Source organism: Trichosurus vulpecula, chromosome 9, assembly GCF_011100635.1.
Source record: "Trichosurus vulpecula isolate mTriVul1 chromosome 9, mTriVul1.pri, whole genome shotgun sequence".
Taxonomy (NCBI): Eukaryota; Metazoa; Chordata; class Mammalia; order Diprotodontia; family Phalangeridae; genus Trichosurus; species Trichosurus vulpecula.
The window spans coordinates 186,355,600-186,377,437 of record NC_050581.1 but is presented as its reverse complement, the minus strand read 5'-3'; the positions used below and the strand labels follow the sequence as shown (position 1 = coordinate 186,377,437).

Sequence of the window (21,838 nt, the reverse complement as noted above, 5' to 3'; positions counted from 1 at the left end):
AGAGGGTGGCCACTAGAAGTTGGAAGGAAAATGTCAAGAACTTAAAGGTGAATTTTCGTTCTCTAAGGAAAGAAAATGTCTATTTTCTGAAATTCTAATTATATGAATATAATGGGGTTTTAAATGATGCCCCTTCAAGGTATGTAGGCACAGACCCAAGAGGATGTGTTTGCAATGGAAAATATTCAATATGCCTTTGGGTAGTGAGGGGAATGCTGAAATAGTGAAACCCCCTCAGCGTGGTATTGAATAGAATGCTGAAATGGTGAAGACGCCCCTCAGCATGGGAAAAGGCCTTACCTCCCCTACCATCCACCCCACCACCCTATTTTTTTAGAAACTGCTTTGCTGAGAAAGTAGAGATAAGAAATTACATCAGTAGACAGACACCTGCAAGGTCCTGTTTTTCTACCTTTTACTCCCTCTTTGCTGAATACCAGTCTCACACCTGTCTTTTTGTTCTTTGTTCCCTGTTGCTGCGAAAAGATTTCGCATTTAGAATGTGAGCTCCAAACCCAGTCAATGGGAAGAGAAGCCAGTGGGAAGGGTGGGAGAACTCTGCGTTAGGGTCTATATAACTTGCTTTGAGCTGTATGATAACCCCACACATGTGCTGGCATCATCTTAGGCCACGCTGGGGTGTGTCCTTTCTCATGAGAAAGTAATAAAATCCTTTTTGCCTTTTCTCAAGAACGGTCTCTGTGTATTTTTAATGTGAGTAGTGGTCTCTGACCCACACAGTTTTTGGTGCACTGGCTGGGAAGCCTCTTTTTGGGAGAGGTCTCCACATACTAAATCCCAGGGCAGGCTCCTGCTGGAGACTGCCATGGCTGGGGGACTTTGGTTTGTGAAAACTTCCCTCCTGATTAGATAAAGACCTGAAGAGAGACTATCTTGGAAGGCAAAAACGAAACTGGATCAGAGCTTCTGATAGTGTTAGGGAAGTCCACCCGGAGGAATGGCCGAATTGATCTGGTCACATAAGTCGTGCACACAGTCCCAAGTGAGCGAGATCCGTGAGTCCTCTAGAGGCAAGACTGGTGAGCAATTCCTGGGTGACCTGGGGTTGGGGCAAAATCAGTGAGCTTTCCTTTCTTTTTTTTAAGAAAGGGAAAGCAAGAACTCATGAACCTCAGCCTGGGGTTGGGGCAAGATCAGTGAGCTTTTAGAAAGCAAGAATTCATCAGCCTCAGCCCACTCCCCTTGGTGAGATCGGTGAGCCCCGACTTTCAGAAAAGGCAGGGTGAGAACTATGAGCCATGGAGGGAACAACTCAGTCTAAGATGGGTGGGGCAAGATCAGTGAGCTTTCCTTTTTTTTAGACAGGGAGAGCAAGAACTCGTGAGCCTCAGCCCAATGGGTCGCGATAACCCACTAGGGGGTAGACTAGCTAACTGGCAGTTACCAAAATAGAAAGGAAAAGACAAGAGAAAAGAAAAATGCTGGCAATGTCTAATTTGTGTAGTGTATTTCTAAGAATCCTCTCTGAGCTGTCATTTTCTCTCTGTATCTGTTCTGTGTCTCCATGTGGAGCGCGTGTGTAATCTGACACCCTGTAAGGTCCACTATCTCTGTCTTTCTCTTCCTGACTCCAGTCTTCAGAGGAGCGGGTGGGCGGGAGAGAGAAGGAGAGAGAAAAGCATTTTATTGTTTAGATTATATGGTGGAAAAAGGCAAATCGAAGAGGGAAATAAGGTATGTGCAGTTTTAAAGGGGCTTTAATCAAAGTCCACCAGAAGGGATAAAGTAAAAGCAAGAAAGTTTAAGTATGTAGCAGAAGAGCATGTGTAGAAAGCGTAAGGAAGATATAATCTATTTTAGTAGAGGTTTTGAAAGTAAAAAGGTTTGAAACTCTTGAAGAGGTGGTGGAAAATATTCTCTTCCTCCCTCCTACATTCCAACTCTGGCCAAGTTGTTGAAAGTAGAAGAGAGAAAGAGAAGGAGGAAAGGAGGGTGAATCTTTTCCCCTTGGATCAAAGGGAGGCAGGCTAAATAAGCCTTTAACCATTTTCTGCCTTACCTAAAAGAAAAAAATTTTCATGTAATAGGACCCAACTGGAAAGAAATTTAATCCATTCTGGCGATATTTAAAAATATGAAAAGCATAATGTGTCATTCCTAATTTAATGCTTAAGATAGGTTAGAATTTATTTTGCTATTTGGCACTGAAGTAAGTTTAGTAAACAAAAATCTTAAGCAGGCAGCTTAGAGTGAAAGGCTGATAGCCTAATTTAAAAACCAATAGATAAAGTTCTGGAGACATAAAAGGAATTATGTCCACCCACCTTTGGGGCTACATCAGTGGGTGGGTTCTATTAAATTTACTATGGATATTGGCTGTAGTAAAGATATTGGTTATTGTGAGTTAGTATTATTACTACTCAATTAATTATCAAACTCCTCTGCCTGGAGGGGAAACTGACCATACCTTGTCAGCAATGATTCAAATTCCTTAGGCTTCCTTTTTACCTGGGCCAAAAGAAGAAGTTAGAATATTGGCCCAGCACATTTTAAATTGACCTGATTATAACAGGTGATTGCAAACTGTTTGTAAAACTTTCCCAAGAAAAATGTGAATGTGCTGAAATAATGAAGAAATATACGAGTTTGTGGGTAATATTCCTTTATAAAGGGCCAAGGGTATTGAACTTAGAAATGTATATTTGCATAATTTTAAAAGTACATATTGTTATTTGGCATTAAGAAATTTATTAACTATATAGCCCCAAGAAAGGTCTATTTACTTTAGTTTACTGTTCAGTAAGGGGATGGTGTCGGAATTCATTCCCAGGGATATTACAAAGATCACATTATTGTAAAGGTGCTTGGCACAATGCTTGGCACAAAACAAATGCTATCTTAATGTAGACTGTTTAAGTTAAATATAATTGCTTCATATCCGTTATCTTTATGTGGATTTTCTTTATGTGAAATTTATGTCAATGGTGATGAGACGAATCCGGAAATATATCCAACCGAGACTGGTAATTAATTGGTTTTGGTTTTAAGGCATAAATAGATGATAATTGTTTATGGTATTACTGTATTTCTAAAATTTTCTTTTATTGCATAATTTGGTAAACAACTGTATCATCTGTGTTATCAGAAAAGCAATTTCTCTTATAATCTAAATGTTGTTAGGTTAAGAATTGTACTGCAAAAAATAGTGGCGAATGAGTCAGGAAACTTTTAAGTCACTCCATTTGACTGTGTATTATAATATTTTGAAGTACTGTAATTTAAGAAATCATAAATTACCAAATTTTTTCATTATTTAAAGGAATTTTCAGTTAAAATTTTTTTGCTATCATTTAGGAAATTTTTGCTTAAATCAAGTATTTACAAAAGTATGTTTAGTTTTCCTTTTTTTCTTCAATTATGTGGAAAAGGTTTGGTGATTAAATTTAAGAATTGTTTAGTACTTAGGAATTAATAATAACATCAGGATAAATTGCAAGCTGTTTCTGAGAAAGGGAAATATTTTTATGAAGAAATGTTTTGTAAAATCCTTTGCATGATTTTTAGAAGGCCTACTAAATTTCTATTTGTAAGTTAATCTGTTGCAGCAATTTGATATTGATGACAATCATGTCCAAACCTACTGTGAATTTTTTTTTTATTTAAGTTTCATTCCTAGGTTTGTTGTGTCTTTGGATCAACCTTGAATAAGTGTGCTCAGAGAAACAGCAAAGGATAGCAAACAGACCCAAGGTTTTTCTATTAACCCCTCTCATGCCAGATCAGATTAGAGAGAGAGAGATTTATTTTCCCCCACCTGGTAGAAGGATGAAAATTTTAAAAAAGGAATAAAGGGGCAGGAGATGTAAGCCAGTGGTATTCCTCCCCGAAGTATTAGACTCAGTGTCACATGGGGCTGGCCACAATGTGTACCGGCAGTGGCAGCCAGTGCCATTCTGGTAGAAGAAAGTAGGTAATAGAGGAAGAGGCTAAAGGTAGAGAAGCCTGCTAGTCAGGGTCTATACTTAGGGTAAGACAGCCCACCCTTTTATAAATAATTATTATTATTTTTTAATGATCTAGAAATGTATTTGACGTCATTGAAATTTATTGTTTATTACAGTTAAGAGCAGATTGGTTATTTTGTTCATTATTGTTTTAATGCTAAAACCAAAAATGGTTAATTGATTACTGTATGTGGAAAGAAGAGCATTGTGTAAAGCCTTATCGATTTGGTTCTGCCCATTCAGAACAGTCTTCCTGTATGCACGGGAGTCAGCAGACAAAGGGCACCAGTATTAACCCCATCCTGGGGTCCATGTTATTTATCCTTATTTTGTGAAATTGCCAAGGCCCCTGGAAACTATCTGTATGGGCAAGGTAATCAGCCCTAGGAAAAGAACTTGTTTGATTTATGTAAGTCCTAAACAATGAACTTAGCTTGCTGAGAAGTCGCAAGTTTATGTACAATAGATAGAAAGGATTCTAACAATTGGCTTTTATACCAGGACAAGTTTAAATTTAAGAAGGGAAAGATGTTTAATGGAATCTCTTATATATGTGAGTCCTAGTAAATCTTTATTGCTTATTGCAGTTCCATGAAAGTAAAAGCAACTGTATCTGGCTCTAAGCTGTGATTAGTGAGACTTGCTGTTTAAGGTAAAAGGTGCTCGGGACCATAACTAATTGGTTTTGAGTTTGAATTCGGGTATAGTCGTCTGCATTAAATCAGTATCTGGAAAAAAAATGCCAGAAGATAAGCTACTCAGAGGGAATGTGATCTTGTGCTGTTAACAGGTAGAAGTCTGCATTTGGAAAAAAGCTGAGGGGACAGTCTTATCCTCAATCTAGAATGGAATCCTCCTGGCTAAGTTTCCCCATTGCGTTCCTTTGGAAAGAAATGTTTCTCACCTGACTATTCCTGAGTCTGGCTATGAGGAGAAACAGATACTGCATGACTGGAGAACTGTGACTCTGTCTGAATTTAAACAAAGCTAAGGATGTTTTATCCTGCCATATTTGGTATGTCACATGTCCCTGCTCTTTTTCCTTCTATAGTAAGTTTATATGATCAAAGCAAGTAGTCAGTATAAGATATGAGCTCTTTTGTGTTATCTTACTGGGAAATCTAATGATATTTTTATCTAGAACTAGAACATGTGCAGAAATTTATGCAAACTACTTAAGACTCACCTTAAGATGTTCCCTTTATTTAAAAGCATTCTAAAAGCAGTAGTATTTTTTTTCTTGTAATCAGTCTCTTACTGTTACCAATGTGAGATTTTATTACAACACCTTTTGACTAAGAAACTTTGTGATATTTAGGGATTCTGTGATAACTAGGAGTTTAGTTTCTTGATAACACTCTGGAATTTGAGTTACTTAAGGACTTTTGCACCAACTTAGTAAGGTGTTATGAACAAGGGTGGAAATGCATGCAAGTTAGTTAGGGCTTGCTTTGGAGATATTCCTTAAGCAATGTGAGACTATAGTCATATCTTAAAATAATTATTGGAATTTGCTATTCAAAGGCCTAATGGGACTGATAACTAATAAGTCTCTAATCTTTTGGTGGCAAATTCCTATAATCAGAAGGTTTTGTAAGTACAATAACAAATTTACTCAAATAATTGATTATGGAACATGTTAGGTTACTATAGGACTGGGACTAGTGTTCCTGTATGAGTTAGGATCCTTTAATTCTTGGTAATGGTATGGAGACAATTAGGTCAAGGGCTTTTGAGAATGTTATTTTGTTATTTGATTAATATCATGCTTGTCTAAATTTTTGTTACAATTAGTAATGCTAAAAAAAGAAGAATGGTTTGTGGTTTATTTTGTAAATGCCATCAAAAGAAACATGGCGTGACTAAAAGTTTAAGATTTTATATGTACTGTGTTAAAAATTGGTTATTTAATATATTTATGTATGTATTATGTATGCCTTTTATTAATTCCTTAAGTGAAATCTCATCCTCCTGGTGAGGAAATTAATAATGGATTAATGTAAAGTGTAAGACACTGGGTTCTGATGTGAATTTCTTAAACATGACAATTGGCCCTGGTTCCAATTTTGAGTTTGTAAAAACTATCAGGGTTATGAGGATTAGAAATGGTACTTTAAAACTGTGCTAAGGTCACTTTTGTAGGGGAATGGACAGAAAGCTGGTTCCTACAAGAAGACAAGAAGAAGATGCTGAGAAACTGTGCTGGAGATGGCTGAAACAAATACCAAGGACCAGAAGACTTCATTGACGATGCTCCCTGCCAGACAGCTGTATAGGAAAAGACTTTTTGAATTTTAAAGGGATAATTGCATTATTGTTTTCTTTTGGGTCTGTATATAAAGAGGATCTGCCCCTTTGATTTGTCAATGTGTCACTCAATCCTTCCCATATTTACTTAATGGGGTGATAGTTAAGGGGAAGAATTCAGATGTATCAATAACGATGAGGTGTCTTCAGAAGGTTGAAGAGAAGAGGAAGGATGGAGTGGAATGCTGAAATAGTGAAGCCCCCTCGGTATGGTATTGAATAGAATACTGAAATAGTGAAGCCCCCCCTCTTCTCCTACCATCCACCCCATCACCCTGTACCCCTCCTATATTTTTAGAAACTCCTTTGCTAAGAAAGTAGAGATAAGAAATTACATCAGTAGACAGACACCTGCAAGGTCCTGTTTAATCTAGCTGTTACTCCCTTTTTGCTGAATACCAGTCTCACACCTGTCTTTTTGTTCTTTGTTCTCTGTTGCTGGGAAAAGATTTCGCGTTTAGAATGTGAGCTCCAAACCCAGTCAGTGGGAAGAGGAGCCAGTGGGGAGGGTGAGGGGAACTCTGCATTAGGGTCTATATAACTTACTTTGAGCTGTATGCAACACACACACACACACGCACACACACATATGTTGGCATCATCTTGGGCCACGCTGGCGTGTATCCTTTCTCATGAGAAAGCAATAAATTCCTTTTTTTCCTTTTCTCAAGAATGGTCTCTATCTATTTTTAATGTGAGCAGTGGTCTCTGACCCACACAGGAGTTTTCTCTAAGCCTAGACACTCTTGGAGTTGCCCACATCAACCGGCTCAAGGGGAATGTAACATGAGATATGAGACTGACAAGGCGCCACGGCAGCAAAGCCACCCCCCTGCTCCAGGGAGAAGGGCCCAAGCCGAGTCTAGCAGAAAACCACACTACCACAAACCCTAGCGTGCCCTAGAAACGTGAGCTATTATCAGCACTAGTTTCAGGAGTCAATAATTAGCCAGTCAACATTTCCTCAGCACTGATCAGGTGCCAGGTACTGCGTCGAGGATCTTCTTAAACAAGGAACCAAGCAGAACCCATCCATTCCCTGGGCCATCATCATCAGTGGTGCTGGTCACTACAGAATCGCTTTACATCCAGGATCCTGAGTCCCACGTGAGCCCCGTGAGGTAGAGACTTCAGGAATTATGACTCCCATTTTAGAGATGAGGAAATGCAGGCTCAAGGGAGACAAGTGAGAAGCTGCCTTGTACGGCAGAAATAGAGCACTGGTTCTGAAGTCAAAGATCTGGGTTCAAATCCCTACTCTTCCACTTACTGTATGTGTGACCTTGGGCAAGTCACTTGAGTTTCTCCATCTGGAAAACACAAGGGTTTGACCAGCTGGTCTGTGAAGTCCCTCCTAGGTCTGGATTGCTGAGCCTATGAGCCTGGTTCTGGGAGAAGTGACAAGGGACATGACTCTGATGACATGTGACATATAGGACATGACAGGGAAATGATGATTTCTAAAGGCAAAAATATGGACTAAAAACCCACAGTCCAGTCTTCTAGCCTCCGCCCCACATAAAAGGCTGGCTGTTGGACTTCAAGCATGTCAGGGTTTGGGTTTTTTCATTTCCTTCATTTCCGAAAGAACACCAACACAAGAGGGTCACCATTTTAAAAATAACAATCAATATCCTAAAAAGATTGGAACAAAGTAACACACACACACACACACAATTCCTAAATCTTTCAAAGGGGAAACATGCTAAACAAACAAAGAATTATTGTCATTTTTTCAAAGATGTTAATGAACCTTGCTGAGAGATCCATGATGGACGTGTGAAAGTGTTTGCAGATCGGAACCACTTCTTCTCTCTCGTTTTCTGTGAGCTCCAGGGTTTCCAAGAATTTAACGGCCACACGTTCCAAGGCGTCTTCAGGCCACGGCTGAGAAAGAAAGTCATTGAATGAAATGTAAACATTTCTACTCTTTTACTATTGGAAAACAGTAATGTCTAAGGTTCTTCACTTTAACAAGTCATGTATTAAGCACCTACTGTGTGCCGGGCTCTGCTTGAGGGGCTGGAGATTCAAAGACAGAAACAAGACAGTCTTTGACCTCCAGGAGCTCACACTGGGACCACGAGGAAACAATGCACACACATAGAGAAGTATCAATCAATCGCCGTATGACAAGCACTGGGCTAGGCACAGAGGCAAAAATTACAATCTCTCCTGTCAAGAAGCCAACATTCCTCTGGGGAGATATGCTATGTACAGAGATAAGTTAATACGAGCTAATTTACACTCTTCGGGGGAATATTTGAACACAGAAAACACAAAATAATTTGCCTTCAAAATATTTCTCTGTATGAACATTCTATCTCTCTCCCACCATCCTTGAGAGCAGAGAGTATTTTGGTTTTCGTCTTTGTATGAATGGACGCTCTCACAATACGGCACATAGTTGGTATTTAATAAATGCTCACTGAATGAACTGCTATCAACACGCTCTTCTGGTGCAAATCACAGCAATGGATCTAACGGAACAAGACCTAGCTCAATTCAATGTTTTTGAGACTTGAGTTCTAGAAGAGGGAAGTTTGTTGCAAAAATGAAATAAAACCAATCTAGTGACAAACCTGGAACCAATCGATGGTACAGCAGTTGATGAGGGACGGGAACTGCCTCAAGCGATTGCGAAAAGCATCACCAATGGGACTGAAAGCGACAACAACATGGAGGTTGTCTCGGCATTGATTCACAAAGAAGGCAAACAGGGCCAAGGGACTGAGCTCACCATGTTTAATACCAGCCTGAGCTGCTGGACGAACACCCTGGGGAGCAGAAGAGGAGGATGTGGTCACTGAAAATGGAAGGGATCATCAAAGGCTGAAATCTGTCCTAAGGAACATTTTCATCACTCTTTCTCTCTTTAAACATCCTCAGAAGTTGGACATTCTCTATGTTAACTCAGAGGCGCAGCTTGTTCACAGTCTTGGCTCTCAATGTAACTTCCAGTCCTGTGATGTCAGGCTACGTGCCAGGCATTTTGCCGAACAATGAGCAGACAAAGAAAAGCAAATTTACCTTTTGTTTCCAAAACACTAACAGTGGTCAATGAAGGAGGAGGAGGGAGAGGGGGACAGGAAAGGGAAGGGGGAGGGGAGGAGGGGAGAGGGAGGGAAGTGGGGAGGGGGAGGAGGAGAAGAATTTCCAACATGCCCAAGTTGAACTTCTCTTTACTTGTTCAATTCACCCACAACAAATTAATTTAAAGACAATTCACGTAAGTCTAATTTGCCTAAAGACCCATTATGAGGACAAGATCTCCCTTAGTGGCCCTACTGCCTAGCACAGAGTGGGCTAGGGAAAAGACCTGGACCTGAAACTTCAGTAGCATCAGGAGCGTGTGAATGAAAAGCTCCCCCCAGCCAGGAAGGTCAGCACTCTCTCTGCACCTGCGCATCTTAGACAATCAGAGCACCACCAAGCAGGTAAAGGAGGTGAGCAGTGCATGCTGGTCTCCCCGACTCTGGGCTGCCTCACATAGTAACTACTTAATAAAGCCTGCTGAATTTCAATCTGTTGATCAGTTCATCTAATTATGCTGCACTTTTGCCTCCTTTCTGACTGGAGGTTGCCCCCTTCCCACTTCATTTTTGGCATCGGCCTGCATGCAGAATACCAGGATGCTGTTCAGCAGGGAAGCTTCACATTCACCACATCTACCGTCCGCCTTGATTTATGACCAAAACAGATTTCTCCATGTGGGCACATCCTGCACCAATTGAACAGCAGAGTGTTAAAACTGTTCTGGACCCCTGATCACCACCCCCCACTCCTAGTCAGTATAGTAAGTAGCCAGCCATCATAAAGGGGCAATAGCAGAAAGTAAGATTGTTACAAGGGGGACCTACAAGTCCCAGTCAAACGGTCCCAAAGATTGAAGAAGCATAATTTACAAATTATACCATATATTAACCCAAAATCACAACCTGGTAATGTGTACTGAATCAGGGGGTCCATCCCGCTGCTGCTATCAGGGCCTTCTGGTCCTCCGACATGAAAATCTCAGACAAATTTCAGAAGACCAGCAGATCACCAAATGGTACTGATAATTTTGAGATAGTGTGGACATGTTAATTTTAAAGCTTCACCAACAACTCTGAAATGATCTGGATAGGTTATGTTAATGAGCTAACTCCAAGGCTGGCACAGATAAGAGTCTGTACCCCCAAAAAATCCTATAAGAAGGAGACCTCGAACTCCTTTGCTCCTTCCATCCCCAAAGGGTCCATGCTGCTGAGTGTTCCCAACTCTAATGCATGGTTATGTGAGTGACTCTCTGTGATTCTGCCCGTCCTCATCCTCTTTCCCATCACTCTCTTCCTCATTCTATCACCTCATCCCACATCCCCACACCATCTGCCTTTCAACGCTTGTCTCTGTACCTTCTGTGACCCTTCATTCTCTTTGCCTAACTAAGATGTGATTGCAGCCTCACTTCCCCTACTACTGTGGTCTTTCCCAGAAAGTATCCAAAGAACAAGGCATGCCTCTCTCCATTTCACAACGTCATAAATTAATTATTAATCCAACAGCAAGCGCAGGTGTTACAGGAGCAGAAAGGAGACACATTCTAGATGGGATTTATATGGCTCTCACACAGAAGCCCCCACCCTCTTCTTCATGCTCACAAGAGGAGGTGGAGTCTCACGGCTACATCTACTAGTCAGGCCTCCAGGAGAACCCTCTTCCCCACAATCACTCACTGCTTTCTAGCCTTAATCTCAGACATCTAGGGAATGATCCAGGGGGCTGGGTCCATCACACAGGACTGCGATTCAAAGCTCGACCCCCACCTACCAGAGACCTTTTCTAATCTGACAGCAGCTAGATCACCCTGTGTTTTCCTTCTCTGTATCTGGCATGTATTTGCCTATGTTTATAGTGAGTTTTCAGGAACAGAGAGGAGATGTCTCTCTGTACCCTGCACTCATTGGACCTCATTCTATTCTGGCACCTCCATTTAAGAAGGGCTTGGATTAGTTGGAGAATCTGCAGAGGAGAGCAGATGGGATGGTGAAATGGTCTAAGACCACTTTCCATGAGGATCTACTAAGCAGCCGGGCAGGCTTGTCTTAGAGAAGAGAAAGCTCAGGGAGATCTCGGCAGCTAGCTTCAAGTACATGAAGGGCTGCTATATGGAAAAGGAATCAAAGCTTCTTCTATTTGGCCCTCAAGGGCAGAACCAAGTACAACAAATGAATGGAAGCTGACAAGAAGCAAATTGGCATTTTGTGCCAGGAAAAATTTCCTGTCCATCTTAGCTGTCCAAATGTGGAACTGGCTGCCTGGAGACGCAGCGAGTCCACCCCTCTCGAAAGTCTTTGCAAAGAGGCTGGAAGACCGCTTATCAATGTGTTATGTGGGTACTCTGTTCAGGTGTGGGTTGGATGAGATGAGATGATGGCTGCCAAGGTCCTTCCAACTCCCAGATCCCAGATTCTGGGCTGCATGTAACCTGCTACTTCCTATGAGAGAACATAGTATCCTTGAAGGCACAGAGTAGGTGCTTAATCAAGGCCTGTTCACTGACTGATACCATCCCATTCAGATCAGAGCAGGAGCTATGTGAAAGACAGCATTCCACATGAATTGTTGAGGCCATTTTGAATGATGGCATTCATTTCTTCAGTGCAGTACTTGCAGGTCTCCAGTATTAGTTTATGATGACATCGTAGGATCAAAGGAGCCCAGTGGATAAAGGACCTTATAGACCACTGAGTCCAACCCCCTTGCCAGGCACCAGTGAAAGCCAATGTGCACCATGGGCCACAGGTGTCAGACTGTAATAGAAAGGGGCGCTGCTAATCTGTACAAACGGATCCCTTTAGATCACCTTTGACTTAGTTTTAAAATGTAATGTTATCTACGTTTTATTGTATTTGTTAAATATATCCTGATTAGATTTATATCTGGCTTGGACCATATGAGAATGCTGTAGGCCACATGTAGCCCACAGGCCACATTTTTGACACCCCTGCCCTAAACTGATCTAGGAGGTTCCAACACTTATCTTTTCTCCTGTCCATATAACCATAAAATAATTAAAATAGATCTTTTTCCATTCATAAGACCTAGTAAATAAGGTTAAACAAATGAGATGAATTTTCTATCATCACAAACAAAATGTCAAACTTAGTATCATGAATCAGAGTGGAGCTTCTTGATCTGGCTTCCATTAATTTGCTTTTTTAATAAATTTTGATAAATATTTCAATATAATTAGTCTTCAGAGTAATCCTATGTATTTTATTTTATAGACTTCACCGGGGTATCAAAGAGGTTCATGACCTTTAGGTTAAGAAACCCTGTCTTAGGACGCAATTTAAACTAAGTTAAGACCTACAATAAACTCATTTCTCCACTTCAATTCACAAAAGAACTGTATTTCAAGAGGATATGAAAACCTGCCACACATACCTCCATCACTTCCTGTTTTTCATCTGCTGCAAAGATGTTCGGGACTTCCCCAGTGTTGAGGACACTATCAACATCCTCTAGAAACGCTTCCTCTTTTATCTGCGTGTCTGTGATGAGGAACACGGTCTTCAAGCCCTTCATCCCTGCACTCCTCAGGAGGTTCTACAGAGCAAAAAGGAACCCAGAAGACACAGGCCAGCAGAAGTATGTGATCAGCCCAGCTCTACCCTCACTTTCTACCATCAGTCTACCATCATAGGTTTCTACTATCATAGATTTAAAGCTGAAAGAGACCTCAAAGGTGATCTAATCCAATGTCCTCATTTCATAGAGAAGGAAACCGAGGGAAGCTAAGTAACCATATCATCATCATCACCATCATCACTATGAGACCCCAAGAGACCTTTCTCAAGGTGAGTGGGTCACTCAGATATCCTACCAGCTCTAGATCTATGTCTAGAGAGCTCTAGATCACAGCAGCTCCCAGTTATAGAATGGTGACAGAGAAATCAGCTGGTATTGATTACTTTGAATTCATTTTTCATTTGATTATAAGATTAAACTCCTTTTTTTAGGAAAAGCTAGCCCTAACACCTAAGCCAGACCAACACAGATAGTCTCTTAAGTCTAGGTCGCCTATAGATTTAGTGAATACATAGATTGAGAAGACTTCATCAGTTAGTAGCAGATAATTTAGAAGAATGAGATAATCGTAAGACTATAAGGTTTTTCAAAAATTCCTTTTTCTAGCAGAAAGCAGGGACTGACCAGAGACTAAGTTCCCCTTTCTGGCAGCTGGATAAAGGTTAGGCAGAGGTTAAGTTCCTCTTTCCAGTCTTACTGGATAAGTTCCCTTTTTTTTCCTTGAGCTAGAGTCTAAGTTGAGTAATGGTCTCTGCTAAGGATGATGGGGAGGGGTGGGACTGCTAACTACTGACCACAGGTTCCTCTTTCCCAGGGTACTTTCTGGTTACAAGAGGTACCACCTGCAGGAAAGGGTTTCTGGCACAGGATTAAAGGAAGTCTGGGAGAAACTAACTCATCAGGTGACCTGCCTTGTCCAACTGAATTATGTTCAGAACAAGTTTCTGTCTTTTTTTAATTCCTCGTCTTTTGGTATAAAAATCAGCTCTGTAAATCCCTCCTGGTCTCTTGACCTCTGAGGGGTCAGGTAACCTGATTTGGTACGCAAATGCTAGCTTTACAAATTAAATCATAGATGGCTTGGTAACTTTGTCCTCAGTTTCCTTTTTATTTCAGATAACTAATTTTAATAGTTGGCACCCCAGATAGGACCTAAGGGATTGACTCCAGACTTCCATAAGTGGTCCTCTCCAAGGAATTTCCCTGAGGGCTCTCCGGTCACTGAGGGGCTTCTCAGAGGGCTGTCTTAGAGGCCTGAACTCTCCTCAGTCCGGAACCTAAATTCTTCCAAACTAAGGTAAGCCTCTACTTTGAGGAGGAAACCACCAAAACCACCAAATTCTCTACAGAAATTTTGGTTAAGTGCACATTTCTAAGATTCTTTCAAGTTTAGGGTAGCCTCCACTTTGGAGAAGAAAAGGGTTTTTTAGGGGATATCCTCCACATTAGTGGGGAAGAAAGGATGTTTTGTTTTAGAAAAAGCCCTTTACCAGCAGATTATCCCCTGGGGAAGAAAAAAGTTTCAGAGAAAAAAAACCCTTTACGAAGTAAAATGGGCATTTGATTTCTTTTTTAAAAAATTCTCTTTATGTGATTTAGCAAAGAACCTAGAAGAAATAGAATTCTCTTTTAGGAACTTGTTCTAAGTCAATTTAAATTTTTTAAAAAGGGAACAGGAAGGAAAACTTTGCTAAATTGTGTCTGTCTCAAATATATAAAATACATATGTGTATATATATACGTACATCTACATATATACAAAGTACAATTTAAATGGGTGAACCCAATTAGCAAATTAGACTAAAGCAATTGGACACTGTTACTAAATTACATTTTCTTAATGGTAAGACTAAAAACATTAACACAAAGAGTAAACAGAAGAATTCATCTTGGGCTGACAGCAGGACCCCAACCACACAACTGTCATAAGTCGTATACTTAATAGAAGAGACAGGTAAGATCCTAACTTCAAAATCTCCTAGAGAAAACTTAGAAGTTCAGGCCTGATTTAATGTTGCATCAAGTATTGTTATGTGTTCTATGTGTGTCCATTGTGTGAATGACAGAACTAAGTTTAGGAATGGTGGGTTCCTTGCTTCAGACAGAAAGGGACCTTCTACAGTTAGGAAAATCTTGGAGAGAACAGAAAATCTGTGCCATCTTTTCTGCGCTTCGTGCTAATCCGTGCTGGCAGGTGCTTCCAAGCACTTGTTTTGTTCTATGTGCTTTCCTGTGATCTAATAAACTAGGGAGAAGAGACTGAAAAAAGTAAAACTTTTCAAAAAGAACTCTTCAGAAAGGCAAGCCTCTCTTTTCTCACTCTGTTTCTAATAATGGCCACATTGGAGGTTACTGAGATGAAAGACAGATAAAAATGATGATGATGATGATGATGGTGATGATGATGAGAGACTAAATTTGCTATTCTCTCCTGGGAAATTCTAAACAAAAATTGACAGATCAGTTATTCCATAAGGAACTTTAAAATGACTAGAGGTTGACTTGGAAGCTGTATTCTGAATTTTAAGGACTGTTTTATTAATCACAGAATCTATTCCAGAGAGATTTAGTGAAATAGAAATTCAGTAAAATTCAGAGAAGCAATAAATAAGAAAAACTTAGGGAATTAGTACAGGAGAAATTAGAATGAAGCTGTGAATTTAAATAATTTCACCACCTAGAACTGGAAAAGAAACACATTTGCTAAGCCCTAAGCGGTTCCACTCAGTCTCTGAGTCTGAAGTTTTAGGAATCACTCTGTGAAATTGGTTTTAACCTTAGTACAGATTAAAGGTACACTTTAAAACTGCACTTGAAGTTGGCACAAATTTATTGCGGGAAGGAAGTGTGAATTTTTATTATTAGAAGGCAGAACAGGAAAACTTGTGGCCAGTTTCAGATTCCAAAGGAATAAAAGTAAGTCACGTTGGAATTGATTTACCTTTCTTTTGCTTAGTGTGTTTAAGCAACCAACCTAAAGGAACTTGTTTTGAAATCATAAAGCAACCAAAATAATAAACTGTAATAAATTGTTTAGGTAAATTAGAAACACAATCAAACTTGTGTTGAAATCAGTGGAAGTGAAAATAAGTTCAAAATTGTATTTCAGTAGAACTATAATAAAGAAGGCTATAATTAGTAAGGATAAGAATTATTGAAGATAGAATTAAACAAGAATATAGCATTATAGTAAAGTATAGAAGTAAATTAAGTATATACACACCTAACAGAGGGTACTCAGACTAAGGAATATATGGCTTACAAATATTAGTGGTGAAGAAGGAGAAGGAAGAGAAGGAGAAAGAGGAGGAGGAGGAAGAAGAAGAGGAAGAGGAGAATTATTTTGAGAGAAAAGAATCTGAAAATTATTTCATGATGTTTCTTGCCCTATTGTTCAATATAAATTAAAGCATAAGTACACTGATAATATTGCACCCTGAAATTTGAAATCTTGGCAGCTAAATGACCCTTGTGAAAGTTGAGATTTTTAAATTATTATCATTAGTAATTATACAGCTATATTTCATTTAGATGAATTCAAAGTTAAATTAGTGTGATGAGAATATCCATTAATTGAAAATCACTAGAAAATTAGAGAAGCTGATACCCTATAGTATTAGAAAATATCAAGCCCTTGTAAAAGGAAGAAGCAATTAGGACCAAAGATCGTTCACAGTCAATGGCACCAAAATGGAAGCTACTTTAATGCAATGCTATTAAACATTATATTGAGAAAGGAAGGCAGTTTTAAAGTGAAAAAACCACTTTAATATTTCATTTAGAGTACATATAAAGTAAATGGTGATAATAACTTTTTGTTGTGAGAGCAGTAGCAGAGACCCTTTAAGATAACACTATCTGTGACATTCCTGTGCCATAGTTGGACCTTGGCCATGAAACAAGAAGATGAATCCTTTTCTAGCATAAAAGAGGTTCACTTTGAGCAGGAGAGAGATGACTTCTCCAAGGTCATCAATGAGGGACTAGAAGGGACCTTCAACTTTGCCATTGTGTTCAGTAAATTGTGTATTTGATTGTCACTTGTAAAAATTACAGACTTTAAAGAAATTGGAACGAACTGTGAATCTGTATCCCAAAGGGAACCAAGTATTGCAATTCATTGGTTTTGTCTAAAAAGAACAAACCTAAAAACTTGGGCTAGAATGAAAAGGACAAAGATCAAGTCTGTAGGCAATCTTGGAGAAGAATGAGAAATGCACTAGAGAAATTAAGCAAGGGAAGCACTGGAAATGGGAACAAGAAAGGTCCAGTTTTGAATGTTTTTTATAAAATGGAAAAAAAGATGACAGGTTAAGGAAGCAAGTAAGGATGAGAAAAGAATGGGGAGAGAGTTTAAGGAAAGCTGGAGTCTGCAGTGACCTAGTGTGGATGCATGGCTTCAAAGAAAAAGGGGGTGAGGTTTGGAAAAAAGGAAACATGAGGAATGGTTTTGATCTTACTAAAAGTTTTTTTAAAGGGGGAATTTGGCTAATTTTTTCTAAAGAAATGCCTTAAGGTACATTGGTAGGATTAAGTTAGAAAAATAAAAAGAACTGATTTGGCTCGGTGGCCAAATGATTCAAAGAAATAAGGAAGGAGTTATGGAGACTGGGAACAGAACCATAAGTTGATTTTTCTTTTTTAATATGAATCAAATAAAAATAATGGCCCACTGGGGCAGCTGGGTGGCTCATTGGATAGAGCACTGGCCCTGGAGCCAAGAAGACCCAAGTTCAACCTCAGACACCTGACACTTACTAGCTGTGTGACCCTGGGCAAGTCACTTAATCCTCACAAAAAACAAACAAAAAGAAATGGACCCTTGTGACAAATGAGGTTTAGTTGTTGCCACTAATAAGTATAAACCAAAGAGTAATTGAGTTGAAACTTCCATAATTATATTAGAAAATATGATCGATCTTTGCATGTACAAAAAGATACTAATCATCATAATAATAACATCTACTTCTCAGTGTTGTTGGAAGAATTAAATGATTCTAAAGTGCTTAGTATAATGAACAATGTATAAAAAGTATTGGTTATTATTATTGGATTTTGGATTAAATAACATAGCAAAGATATTAATATGGATGATTTTCTAAGGATAAGCTAAGATTTTATGTAACCGAATAGATGAAATTTTGCTTGAGAACTTTGGTGTTACATTTAAAAAACAAAACATGATATTCTTTAGACTTCTAGTTTTCTTATGGAATTTGGAGGAATATTAGACATGTGATTAGAAATGTGAATTCTCTTTTAACTAGGAAAATGTTTTTAAAAACATACTGTTATATGAAATTTTTCCGAGATACTGTGAAATGATATTAGAGAGGCCACTTCCCTATTGAGTTATTAAAGTGAATATAACAGAAGATGGCGGCTGGTAAGCACGGACTAGAGTGAGCTCCGTACCCGAGTCCCTCCAAAAACCTATAAAAATGGCTCTGAACCAATTCTAGAACGGCAGAACCCACAGAACAGCAGAAGGAAGCAGGGCTCCAGCCCAGGACAGCCCGGATGGTCTCTGGGTGAGCTCTATTCCACACGGAGCTGGGAGCTGGGAGCTGGGAACGGAGTGGAGCAGAGCCCAGCCTGAGCAGCGTGGATGATCCAGACCAGAAGCCGGGCGGAGGGGGCCCTAGCGCCCTGATTCAGTGAGCTGCGGCAGTTACCAGACCCCTCGACCCACAAACACCAAAGACTGCGGAGAAGGTTAGTGGGAAAAGCTGCGGGAGTGGAAGGAGTTCACGGTTTGGCTTCCAGCCCCAGGGGCAGCGGAGGTGGGGCAGCTACAGCTGTTGTTACTTCCGGCTCCAGGCCCACCTGGTGGGAGGAATTAAGTGGCGGATCACAGCAGGGGTGCACAGCCTGCCAAAGATCTGAGCCCAGTCTGGACTGGGGGTCCTTGGGGAAGGAGGAGTGCGGCTCTGACAGAGCTGGCACCTCCCCCCCAAACGTAGAACATAGAACTCTGTAATCTACAAGCAGTCATACCGCACTGAAAAACTCAAGAGTCAAGTTAGTTGGTTGGGAATATGGCCAGGCAGCAAAAACGCGCCCAGATTCAGTCTCAGACTTTGGATTCTTTCTTTGGTGACAAAGAAGACCAAAACATACAGCCTAAAGAAGACAACAAAGTCATAGAGCCTACAACCAAAGCCTCCAAGAAAAACATGAACTGGCCCCAGACCATAGAAGAACTCAAAAAGGATTTGGAAAAGCAAGTTAGAGAAGTAGAGGAAAAATTGGGAAGAGAAATAAGAAGGATGCGAGAAAACCATGAAAAACAAGTCAATGACTTGCTAAAGGAGACCCAAAAAAATACTGAAAAATACACTGAAGAAAACAACACCTTAAAAAATAGACTAACTCAAATGGCAAAAGAGCTCCAAAAAGCCAATGAGGAGAAGAATGCCTTGAAAGGCAGAATTAGCCAAATGGAAAAGGAGGTCCAAAAGACCACTGAAGAAAATACTACTTTAAAAATTAGATTGGAGCAAGTGGAAGCTAGTGACTTTATGAGAAATCAGGATATTATAAAACAGAACCAGAGGAATGAAAAAATGGAAGACAATGTGAAATATCTCCTTGGAAAAACCACTGACCTGGAAAATAGATCCAGGAGAGATAATTTAAAAATTATTGGACTACCTGAAAGCCATGATCAAAAAAAGAGCCTAGATACCATCTTTCAGGAAATTATCAAGGAGAACTGCCCTGATATTCTAGAGCCACAGGGCAAAATAGAAATTGAAAGAATCCATCGATCGCCTCCTCAAATAGATCCCAAAAAGAAATCTCCTAGGAATATTGTTGCCAAATTCCAGAGCTCCCAGATCAAGGAGAAAATACTGCAAGCAGCCAGAAAGAAACAATTTGAGTATTGTGGAAACCCAATCAGAATAACCCAAGATCTGGCAGCTTCTACATTAAGAGATCGAAGGGCTTGGAATGCGATATTCCGGAGGTCAATGGAGCTAGGATTAAAACCTAGAATCACCTACCCAGCAAAACTGAGTATCATGTTCCAAGGCAAAATATGGAGTTTCAATAAAATAGAGGACTTTCAAGCTTTCTCAGTGAAAAGACCAGAACTGAATAGAAAATTTGACTTTCAAACACAAGAATCAAGAGAAGCATGAAAAGGTAATCAAGAAACGGAAATTGCAAGGGACTTACTAAAGTTGAACTGTTTTGTTTACATTCCTACATGGAAAGATGAGACCTCAGTATTAGGGTAGTTGAAGGGAATATGCATATATATATATATATATATATATATATATATATATATATGTTTATGTATATATAAGTGAATGTGTATGTATGTATGTATCTATGTGTATATGTATGTATGTGTATGTATGTGCATATATATATATATGTAAAAGAGAGAGAGCAGACACAGGGTGAGTTGAGGATGAAGGGAAGATAGCTAAAAGAAATAAAATGAAATTAAGGGATGAGAGAGTAACATACTGAGAGAGGGAGATAGGGAGAGATAGAATGGGGTGGATTATCTCGCATAAAGGTGGCAAGAGGAAGCAGTTCTATGGGAGGAGGGGAGAGGGCAGGTGAGGGGGGAATGAGTGAACCTTGCTCTCATCAGATTTGGCCTGAGGGGGAATACCATACATACTCAGTTGGGTATCTTACCCCACAGGAAAGAAGAGGGAGGAAGATAAAAAAAAATAAAAGGCGGGGGGATGATGGAGTGGAGGGCAGATGGGGGTGGAGGTAATCAAACAAACACTTTGGAAAGGGGACAGGGTCAAGGGAGAAAATTCAATAAAGCGGGATGGGTTGGGAAGGAGCAAAATGTAGTTAGCCTTTCACAACATGAGTATTGTGGAAGGGTTATACATAATAATACATGTGTGGCCTAGGTTGAATTGCTCAACTTCTTAGGGAGGGTGGGTGGGAAGGGAAGAGGGAAGGGAATTTGGAACTCAAAGTTTTAAAATCAGATGTTCAAAAACAAAAAAAGTTTTGTATGCAACTAAAAAATAGATACACAGGCAATGGGGCGTAGAAATTTATCTTGCCCTACAAGAAAGGAAGGGAAAAGGGAATGAGAGGGGAGGGGGTGATAGAGGGGAGGGCTGACTGGGGAACAGGGCAACCAGAATATAAGCCATCTTGGAGTGGGGGGGGAGGGCAGAAATGGGGAGAAAATTTGTAATTCAAACTGTTGTGAAAATCAATGCTGAAAACCAAATATGTTAAATAAATAAATTGCATTTAAAAAAATAAATAAATAAATAAAGTGAATATAACAGTCTTTGAAAAAAATTGTAATAATAAAGCACCTTTTGCCTTAAATTTGTATGATTTAATAAGAGATTTGAAGACTACCACCCACTCACCCAACCAGAGTTGAGATCTGAATTTGTAACTGATCTTGGGAAAAGTTACTTTGAAATGGACTAAACTGATATCGTTTGGCCAAAGTAGGTGTATCTTGTGAATTAGCCTGTTAAAATATAGCAAGAGTGTTAAAAAAAAAACCTAGTAAATATTCAATAGGTTATATTTTCCTCTGACCTAGCCAACTAAAAAGAAAGACTTCAGTCTTACTATTTAAATGGTATAAGTTAGCAAGTGGTTCAAGTTATAACTGAAAAACTGAAAACTTATAACTGAGAGACTGAAAACTAAACATTCTAAAAGTACTACAGAAAGCAGGCCTCTGACATTCTTTAAAGTAAACTTTAAGAACCAGAAGAAAAAAAAATCCCTGGCATGTGGTAAACACTACAGACATGAACTATTGCTACATCTTTAATTGGTTGGCTGGTTGGTTGTTGTCCTCTGTCCTCAAGGAGGACCAAAATGACATCGCTATGATGAGTCGAGGCTCAGTGTGTCCCACTGTGGCTGATCAGACCAACAGGAGCTCGGAATGCTCTACCACAGGCCAGGCACGAGTAGTCCATGTGAACATCTGGGGTAGATTCTCTAAATTTGTGCATCTCGTGTTTCTTTTGAAC

General features: G+C 39.7%; 1 protein-coding gene across 1 annotated transcript in view; it reads right to left on the bottom strand.

The window, feature by feature from the left end:
* Positions 1–21,838, bottom strand: part of DNAH12 (dynein axonemal heavy chain 12) — a 151,200-nt gene that overhangs the window by 59,044 nt on the left and 70,318 nt on the right. Inside the window, 3 exon segments of the mRNA XM_036739678.1 lie at positions 8,026–8,159; positions 8,855–9,049; positions 12,702–12,863. Coding sequence (XP_036595573.1) covers positions 8,026–8,159; positions 8,855–9,049; positions 12,702–12,863 — 491 coding nt within the window.